Raw genomic sequence first — 10876 nt, forward strand, 5'->3', positions numbered from 1 at the left:
TTAGTTGTAGATGATGCAGCCAAAATACAATTTTAAAAACAATTAGCCTGTCAATGAAAACATTTTAAGTCACAATTTGAAATCATTTATATTAAAGAACACAGTAAAGCTTATTCATGCTGTGACATTTTTTATCAAATATTTCAAAATCAGTTTTGTAGAATTTCCACACAAACTGAAGAGTTTATCGATGAACTGTTTCCTTCCCACTGAAAAGCTTTTGAATACATTGCTGGTCTTAGAGCGCCACCTCTAGTGCCTTTATGTTACAGCTGCTCGGCTACTGAGGGGTTTTTGTTCAGGTCTGCTGATGCTTTGTGAGACTGTGAGACTCTGGCACAGTAATACACAGCAGTGTCTTCAGGCTGCATATTCTGTCCATTTAGAGTCACTCTATTGCTGGAAGAGTCTAAGTCAATGCTAAACTTGCTCTTTAGTGAATCTTTAAAGTGAGTGCCCCCAGTATATCGCATCCCAATCCACTCCAGTCCTTTCCCTGCAGGCTGTCTGATCCAAGCTGTGTAGTAGCTGCCCACAGAATAAGAGACCTGACAGGTGATGGTCAGACGCTGACCTGGCTGCACAATCACAGAGGGTGGCTGTGTCAGCTGTTCACACATCACACCTGAAGAGAAAACAAGTTGAATGCAGTTCTATAAAAGTAACAGTGTGTGGTGTCCATGCTGTCAGTGTTTCTGTTCAGTGAGACTCACAGGATCCAGCAGCCAGCAGCAGCAGCAGAGCTACAGAGAACATGTTGGTGCTGAAGATGATCTGACGGGAGCTTCTCATCTGATGAAACTGACGGACTGATTTCAAGTCTTTATTTCAAACTGAGAGGAAGTTCACTTTGCATACACATGGAAACTGTCAGGTTATAACTGAAACATGTGTTACCGCTTTGCTAAGAGTTTGGAGAGGTGAGAAACTGAACTGTAACTTTAAAAGCAGATTTATTTGAACAAAAATCAAACATTAGATTATGTTTTTAGGCTACATGAGCTGTTGAGTGTTTTATGTTTATCATACACATTACTGTGTATTACAAGGTAAATCAAAGTGGATTCTATTCATTACTATCAAAATGAATAAATGAATAATGATGAATCATTTCTGTGAATGTAAATTGTAAATTTTAAATGCTGTGTTTTGTACCGCGTTTCTTCTTCTTGTGTCCCTGTGGCTCTCGAGCACAATAATAAACAACAGAATCTTCCTGCTGTCACATTGTCTGTCTGACAATGCACCTGATTTCTGTTGTTGTCTCTTTAAATGATAAATCAGCCTTTGACTGATTGAAAGTAGGTGACATGGTAACTTTTACTGCAGATCCAAACAATTTACTCCAGTCCTGTGTGATCCAGTCACAATCACCTCTGAAGCCTGAGTATGTTCGGGTAGATCTGTGGGATTCTCCAGACCTTTTAATCATTAAATTTAAGCTCATTAGTTCTTACTTATCCATATATATTATGTAAAAACCTATCTCACATATTAAGGAACTACAAGTTACTTAGAGATTTTAATTGATGTCTACTTCTCAACAAAACATACTGCTGAAAAAATAGATTATGTATATTTACAGGATTTTTGTAGTGATGATTTTAGCAGCTTAATAGCTCTTTTATAGAGGAAGCTATTTGCGCTGAACTAGATACTAGTTTGTGCACATGGCCGAAAATTTGTGTTGTGCTGATCACTGTCTTTTAACTGTATATCATCATATTTTGCACCCACTCAAATACACATAACGTCTTTATAGTTATCATTGCAAGCTCTGTTAAAAGTGTTAGAGCGCCTCCTCTGGTGGTTTGATGCAATTTCTCAGCCATCTTCCACTCAGCCAGTGAAAAGTGTTCCTTCCACTCCTGAGGAAATTATTCTGGGGCCAGCACATAACCCATACCTTCCTTGTATTTTATTTTTGTATTACTATGGTGTGAAGCTTTGCTGATCACTAAACATAATCACTGCCCAGTGAATGGATGGTGTGAAGGTGTGTGATTTTGTCACTCCTGCTCCTCAACCCAACAGCTCCACTCCCAAGTAAGCTTCTCTGCTGTTTTTTCAGCGATCTGCAGGTATCTGTCATTTGTCTGCAGATGTCTGTGTGAATTCTTTTAATCAGCCTCCTTTAATGGTTCTTCATTCATTTCACAGCTTTACTCATGTTTTTACACTACTGTCCTCACGCTTGTACACAGTGACAACACATGCTCTTACTCTGTGTTTTATTCCTGTAGAAAAAGAAAGCGTCAATCCCAGCAAGATGAAGATAGCCCATAGATCAAGAAACCACCAAATGCATTCATGATATATCTTAAGGGCAAAGGCCAAAAATCAAAGCAGTACCTGCATATATTTAGGCATTCGTTAATGTTTCATGCCCATGTTTGTGCATGCATACTGCAGTTTTTTGTAGGACTTAAGCTGTGTGCTGGCACAGTGTTGTTGTGATCTGCTGTCCACAGTGGAGTTGCTCTCAAAGGACGAACAGAGCAAATATTTTGATAAGGCCGAAACAGAAAGAAGGTATCACGCCAATGAAAACTTAGAGTGGTCCTCTAAAGAAAACTACGTATATCCAAAGTGCCAACATGCATTTCATACATGTCACATCACTGCAGTTCATTTCGAAAAAGCTAAAAGCAAATTCTGACTTGGTTTGATGTGCTGAGTTTTTGTACAGTGTTTCTCCCTCTTGTGTCACTGTAGCTCTCGAGCACAATAATAAACAGCAGAATCCTCACTCGTCAAGCTGTTCATCTGCAGATACACCTGCTTTCTGCTGTTGTCTCTGGAGATGGTAAATCTGCCTCTGAATGACTGCGAATAGTGGATATAGCTGCTGCTGCCACCACTGATATAAGCAATCCATTCCAGTCCTTTTCCAGCAGCCTGTCTGATCCAAGCAGTTTCATAATTACCACTGAACCCTGAGTATGTACAGGTCAGTCTGTGGGAGTCTCCAGGCCTTTTAATCACAGATTCAGACTCAGTCAGTGTTTGGCTCTCAGTACCTACAGACAAACAAGAATAATTAGTGATTGTTTTCCAAGCATATCATTTCACTTTCATAACAATGTTAGTAAAACGACTGCACTTTCCTTACCGGCCCAGTAAATTGAAATGATAAGAAAAACAACCACAAATTCAGGATGATTCATTGTCAAGGTCACCTGTCTCTACTCCGTGTACAGTGGTGGTTAATCGTGTATTCCCTGTCTTATGTTCTGCATCATGTCTTCAAACCATGGTAGAGATCATAGTTAGCTCCTCCTCCCCAAAGATGAACACAAATCCTCTCCTTTAAGTTAAAAATTCAAGTTAGCACATTACATTTTGAATTATTCAGGCCAACCTTCTGAAAGCGGTAAAAATAATATGTATTCACTTATTTCCTCAGGTCACACTTCCATACAATTTTTACTATGTTGACTCAAAGAGAAAAGGAAAGACTTGAAATCAGGGATCTCCTCTGAGGGTGTGTCTTAGACAGCATTAATTTTGCATCAAACACAGAAAACCCAGCTAAAGCAGTTATTTGTTTTGATTGCCTTTATGTGGCTACGTCTCCTTAACATATTAAAAAAGAATATATTAAATAAAACCACATTATCTTATTTTTTATTTGTTTTTTATATATAACTTTATAACTCTTTCACTATTGTTGCCTAATAAAATACATAGACATGGACATGTCACTGTTTAAGATTCCTTAAAAATGTAATTTTCCTTTCTTTGATAACAGTCAAATATGACACAGAAAAGAACACAACACATTTTCAGATTACATATGTGTATTTTGAGGACCTTTTCTGAAATGCCAATGAAACATACTGTAAAAGAATCCAAATAAATTTATAGCTCTGAATATGCAAGATTAAACCAGTGTGCTTGTTCTTGGTTCAGTGGGTTCCACTTGTCATTTCAGTTTCAAAGTGCATCTGCTGTCTTCATTTCCAGCTGCATACTTAAATTATTGGACTCTGCTAAAGTTTTTTTTTTAAAGAATAAAAAAAATAGCTCCTGAGCTTTAGGTGGTTTTGGCTCACGGGGATTACTAACAAACACTGAGTTCATTAACAGAACAGTTTAGCAATTGTTTAATATTGTTTTTTAAGGTTTAATTGCTTAATATGGGCACCGACAACTGTCATCTAAAACATAACATTATTTTGGTATGTAGAATTTCTGGACTCTTTAATGCTCAGTTACCATTATACTCTCACTGTTTAATATTTCTGCTTTAAATGATTATATTAAATTTCTTGCTGCTGGTTCAAAATTCTCTTTAAAGTGACTGGTTTGACTGACAGCTATCTGGAAGGCCTCACTGAGTCACTGAACTGGACCACTCATCTGTGCTTGTTCTGTTTGTTGAATTTTTAATAAAATTAATTGACAGTGGCTTGCTGTGTAGTACAGCCCACAAAAGAAGTTTAGGCCTCAGTTGTACATTGAGTACATCGTCCATCACTTAGCACTAATGAGCAGATATATGTCTGTATGTGGGAGATGTATTCATTCATTCATGTATTTCTTTTACACTTCTCTCAACACGCCACACCAGTTGGTGGCGGTAATGCACAATTTTGCTGTTTGCAAACCGCCAATACACACACACACACAAACAGAGGTACAAATAAAAGTACAAATAAAAGGAAATATTATTTAAAAAACAAATATAGTGTTGGATTTGTTTGTAATGTTGGAAAAATCTTTTCAATTCCGACATGGCAGATGAAAACATTTACAATTAAACATCTACAAAAAACTATTTATTGCAAAACTATACAAAACCAACTTTGTTGTTGTTTTGAGTGTGAGTCAATTAAATGTATTTTTCTTTAATTTGGGAGAAAAACAAAAATCAGTGTTTGACTTAGTTTGATGGGTTTTTGTACAGCGTTTCTTCCTCTTGTGTCACTGTGAGTCTCGAGCACAATAATAAACAGCTGAATCCTCAGTTGTCAAACTGCTCATCTGCAGATACAGCTGCTTTCTGCTGTTGTCTCTGGAGATGGTGAAGCGGCCTCTGACTGACTGAGAGTAGTAGATATAGCTGCTATCACTCTGGATCCAAGCAATCCACTCCAGTCCTTTTCCAGCAGCCTGTCTGATCCAAGCACATAATATCACACCACTGAACCCTGAGTATGTACAGGTCAGTCTGTGTGATTCTCCAGGCCTTTTAATCACTGATTCAGACTCAGTCAATGTTTGACCCTCAGTACCTCAGACAAAAACATAATTAGCTTCTTTATATCAAACATATCTTAATGTTTGCAGAGAAATGTGCTGTCCTTACCAGCCCAGTAAACTGACACTATAAGAAAAAAACAGGTAAACCCAGGACAGTTCATTGTAAAAGTCATGTCTCTCTGCTCAGTCTACAGTCATGAAAATCTGCCATGTAGTCCCTTTGTTATATTTGGCAACACATGCGTAAAAATCTGCATATGTGCATATTTGCATAAACTCCTCCTTAAAGAAAAACTTCATCTCATATAAAGATCTGCACACGACTTATATTAAAATATTTAAGCAAATATGATATATATTTACAAATTATTATTATTATTTGTTACTTAATAAATACAAATTTTCTCTCAAACTTTAGTCACCAATTGATTTATTAACCATGAGCAAAAAAAAACTCCATATATATTCATTATTAAATGTGTGCTCCATAAAGTAATACAGTCATTAATCACAGGAATATTATGACTCTTTACTGTTAAAGCTCATTCTGATGGAAGTTCTGAAAAAGTGGATTCACAACAACATCAGCTGTTGCTTAAAAACAGGAACCAGATCAGTAACATTTTATGAGGCATCCAAAACTCCATAAAACAAAACTAAACTCCAATAAAACTAATCCTCAGCCTGGTGAATGATGGACATATCAAAAATGGTTCATTTAAAAAAAATTTTTTTAAAAAAACATAACAAAAAACACCACATACAGAATATCTAATGATGGGTGTTTGCCAAAAGACAAGCAAAAACAAGAATATATACCGAAGAAAAAGCAAACCCTTCTCTTGATTTAGTATCACAGTGTCACTGTGACTCTTGAGGACAACAATAAACAGCAGAATCCTCTGATGTCGTCTGCAGATTCAGCTGCTTTCTGCTGTTTTCTAATATTTCTGTCTACCACGCTCTCTATCAAGAATAGAGCCATTTCATACACTCTTAAATCATTATTGGTCTCCTCCTCTGGTGGCTTCATGTTACAAAGTTCATGCACTGAGAGGTTTTTGTTCAGGTCTGCTGATGGTTTGTGTTACTGTCACTCTCTGGCACAGTAATACACAGCAGTGTCTTCAGGCTGCATATTCTGTCCATTTAAAGTCACTGTGTTGCTTGAAGTGTCCAAGTCAATGCTGAACTTGCTCTTTAGTGAATCTTTGTAATGTGAAGTTGAAGTTTGTTTCATCCCAATCCACTCCAGTCCTTTCCCTGCAGGCTGTCGGATCCAAGCTGTCCAGGCACCAAGAGAATAAGAGACCTGACAGGTGATGGTCAGACGCTGACCTGGCTGCACAATCACAGAGGCTGGCTGTGTCAGCTGCTCACACTTCACACCTGTGGAGAAAACATGTTAAATGCAGTAACAGTAAGAATCAGTGTGTTATGATCATAGTGTTTGTGTTCAGTGAGACTCACAGGATCCAGCAGCAGCAGCAGAGCTAGAGAGAACATGTTGGTACTAAATATGATCTGATGGGAGCTTCTCATCTTCTTTTGTGACTGACAGCATGATATCAGACTTTATATCAGCCTGTGAGAAAGTTTGATTTGCATCCAGATGGATGCTGACAGATTATAAGAGAAAACAGATGTCCTTACCAACCCAGTAAGCTGATAGGATGAGAAAAACAGCCTTCAACTCAGGATGGTTCATTGTTTGAGCCATTTGTCTCTGCCCAGTCTACACTGGTGTGCTTCAGTCGTATAATCTTTATATTATATTCTTTGAACTTATTTAAGATAACCTTATAAATAAACAAATATTACAATGATTACATTTTACAGCTGAATTAATGCTGATAAATGCATTGAAGATGCAGTTTCTTTCACAATGTTGTTGATGTTGAACAGCAATTAAATCATTTATGTTAATGTAAACTGCAGAAAGCAAGATTTTCCATGCTCTTGGACAGCATTTTATCCTCTTGTGTCACTGTGGCTCTTGACCACAATAATGAAGAGAAAAATCCTCAGTTTACCAGCCTCTGACTGAGAATGTAGATTTATTATTAGTAGTAGTAGCAGTGGTATTAAAGTGGGTCATCTTTGTTGATTTGAATCTCCCTTTGATTATCTGGGAGTAATAGATATAAGAAATTCCTGTGTTTATAAAGACTGTAGTCTTTTTCACAGAGCCTGTTGGACCCAGTTCATAGTCTCTGAATGTGAATCCTGAGCCTGTACAGATCTGTGGGATTCTCCATGCATTTGAATGACTGGTTCAGATTCTGTCAGAGTCTGACCATCAATACATGTCAAGTTAAATAGTTTGGAAACACATTTATTTGTGTTTCCAAACTATTTTTATGTGCCCAGCATAATAAGTGTCTATACTGCCTTTTGAACTACAGATGACTGTATAAATATGAAATCTGTCATTGATAAATTGATGAGTAATAAAATAAATGTTTCAGAGAGCAAGGAGAATGCATTTAGTATTTACAGCACTTGTTTTGGAGAAATGTAATAGTAGTGTCACTGCATCAGTCAGACTCCCAGGATTCAGCAACAAAAAGCATCAGCAGAGCTACAGGTGAACTGATGGGAGCTTCTTCTGTTCACAGCACTAACATCACTCTAGTGAGGACGTTTGCTTTAGATACAGACTGGCAATGTCATGGAAGTTTTGGAATAAACTCACATGGAACCTATGACTTTACTGTGCACTCAGCTGCTACCTAAAGATTTACATCCCAAATCTGCTTCCCGAGATAAGGAGAATAACGACCCCTTCACATGGGCGCCTGGATGTGTCTGACATCTTCACAAAATGGCTTCACTGTGTGTGTGGAAACATTAGAAACACAGATGTTATGCTATTCTACATCCATATAACTAAGTGAGAAAGTGATATTACCAAATTACTTAAGTGATCAAAACATAAGAAAAGAAATCTGCCATCACAACAACAACAAGTTATAAAAGTGATATGAGTTCTCCTGTTACTAATAGTTAGAGATTGCAGTCGTGTTGCAAAAAGTCTTTGGTGCAAACACAAAACAATGTAATTCACAACACTAGCTCAGAGATTGTTTGACCTTTTTAATATCACTGATGAAATTTAAAACATTTAGATAAAGTACAGATGAGGATAATGTTTCTGTCAGTGTGTTGATGTGTAATAATCTGTAAAGGTGAATTGCAGAAAGCAAATTTTGCAATTAAATTTTTTATTTTTTTTGATATGTTAAGTTTTCGTACAGAGTTTCTTCCTCTTGTGTCACTGTGACTCTCGAGCACAATAATAAACAGCAGAATCCTCAGTTGTCAGGCTGTTCATCTGCAGATACACCTGCTTTCTGCTGTTGTCTCTGGAGATGGTGAACCGGCCTCTGACTGACTGAGAGTAAGAGATGCTACCGCCATTGCTAATCCAAGCAACCCACTCCAGTCCTTTTCCAGCAGCCTGTCTGACCCAAGCAGCGTGAAAATCGCCACTGAACCCTGAGTATGTACAGGTCAGTCTGTGTGATTCTCCAGGCCTTTTAATCACTGATTCAGACTCAGTCAGTGTTTGACCCTCAGTACCTACAGACAAAAATATAATTAGCTTCTTTATATCGAACATTTCATAATTGCAATATAAATGTGCTGTCCTTACCAGCCCAGTAAACTGACACTATAAGGAAAACAAACATAAAGGCAGGACAGTTCATTGTAAAAGTCATGTCCCTCTGCTCAGTCTACAGTCGTGTAAATCAACCATGTAGTCGCTTTGTTATATTTGGCAACACTTATGTAAAACTCTGAATTTGCATCAGTTTCTTCTCCTCAAAGAGGAACACATGTCATGTCACACAAACTTCTGCACATCACTTATATTAGTCAAGTAAATCTTATAAATGCACAAATTATGTTTATTATTTATGAAATAATATGGTTCTCTCAAAATGTATGAATTTCTGATACATTAGTAAAACTCTCCATGTGTAATAATTATTAAACACATGTTCTATGAAGTTAATAATACAGTGTGGGAGCGTCATCATGTTGATGGCATCTCTGAAAAAGTTTCACAAACAACAGCTGTTGCTTAAAAACCAATGCTAAATTCCGCCTAAAAACCATTTTATCAGACATCTAAACCTCCACAAAAAAGAACAATCGTCAGTACCTTAAAAAAAAAACAGCTCATTAGACACAATGATGCAGATATTCTGTCTTCTCACCAGTGAAAGTAAACGTATCATCCTTACCAGAACAGCTTATTACAAGAATAAAAAAATGAACCAAATATTCATGAATATGAATATGAATTTGAAGGATGGGTCGGGTGTATCCTTTGTGGCCCACCCTGGCCCAGAATTCATAACGCGGCCCAGCCAATTCCAGTTTCCAACAATGGCGGTAGCTACTTAGTTTTAATATTACTCTTATTACGCTTTTCAATACTTTATTAATTAAATTATTATTCATAATATTTGTATAATAATAAAAAAATACTTTTCAAATGCAGCAATGGCGGAGGAGCACAGCTAAAGAGTTTGAAGTATTACTCTTTCTGGGTCACAAAATGAACTTCTAACAGATTTTCAGGTGTGTAAACTTCAAATATCTGCTCAGTTTATCAAGACATCACATATGTGCAAAAGCGCTCTGATGTTTTCGGAGACATCTGTTACCCCACCACCTGGTACAGAATTTACTCCAATGCCCTGTTATATTTTAGATAGCAAGGAGCAGCCGGCTACCGACACAGTGGTGATGCACATCAGAAGGCTAGACGGTCCAATTCCACAGCCTCACACTTACGGCCTTCTCGGTCTTCGGAGGACCCGGCCCATGTAGACTGCGAGCGCCTGGTTTTCCGAAGGATGCGGCCCTTGAATTAGTACACAGCTAATAAGAAGAAAGAGTGTTGCTAGGACTGACCGGAGGCAAATTTCATTTCAAAAGACTACCCAACGGAAGCTTTGATTAACGCATGGTTTTGTACAAACTATGCAAAAAGGAGTTTGCACACCACCGAAGCACTTCGACCTTACAGTACCATCTAAATGCAAAACATGTTGCAGCACAGAACCTGTGGGAGCTGTTAGAGCTAGCAGTTCGAGTACCAACAAAAGGTGTCAGCAGCCCAAACTTGAGGAATTGACTGGCTTCAAGATCAAAATTAGTGAGTCAACATTGGACAAACTTAAACATTCTCTTGCAAAATGGATTGCTCTGGACTGTAGACCACTACACAGATTCAGATGATTTTTAACAGGGCCCTGAGTTTGCACAGAGCACAATCCACCATCAGTGAGACAGACTGCAGTGGTGGTCCACTCGAGCAGTGACCCACCCACAGCTGTCTGTCCTGGCCTGCAACCATTTGATTAGTCCTGCCACTTCTGTCTCATGTGAGAGATTGTTCTCACTTGCAGGTCATATAGTAACAAAAAGAGAGCTGCCTTGAGCTCTGAAAATGTGAACAGGCTAGTTCGTCTAAGTAACAGGCTGAAAGAGACGGACAGTAAATAAGCATGGAGGTATTGTGAGTCCAATGAGTTTGTTATTTTTTGCACTAAAATGTTTGATGATCACACTGTTTTAGCCTAATGTACAAAATAATTTTGGCTAAGGTTATTAAGAGTTTAAAGGTGAAGCTGGTCAAATAACCTTTTATGTTTTT

General features: G+C 37.8%; 2 gene segments (V, D, J or C); both read right to left on the minus strand.

Annotated features, from left to right (window-relative positions):
* Positions 1–251: 251 nt before the first annotated feature.
* Positions 252–782, minus strand: LOC102313532. The segment is given in 2 exon segments: positions 252–625; positions 714–782. Coding segments are annotated over 2 exon segments (402 nt in total).
* A 5446-nt stretch (positions 783–6228) lies between these two features.
* Positions 6229–10876, minus strand: part of LOC121812062 — a 44954-nt gene continuing 40306 nt past the window's right edge. Inside the window, 1 exon segment of the V gene segment in view lies at positions 6229–6594. Coding sequence covers positions 6299–6594 — 296 coding nt within the window.

The sequence above is a fragment of the Haplochromis burtoni genome, unplaced genomic scaffold (assembly GCF_018398535.1).
Source record: "Haplochromis burtoni strain Fernald_Lab_line unplaced genomic scaffold, NCSU_Asbu1 Contig_424, whole genome shotgun sequence".
In the NCBI taxonomy this organism is placed as follows: domain Eukaryota; kingdom Metazoa; phylum Chordata; class Actinopteri; order Cichliformes; family Cichlidae; genus Haplochromis; species Haplochromis burtoni.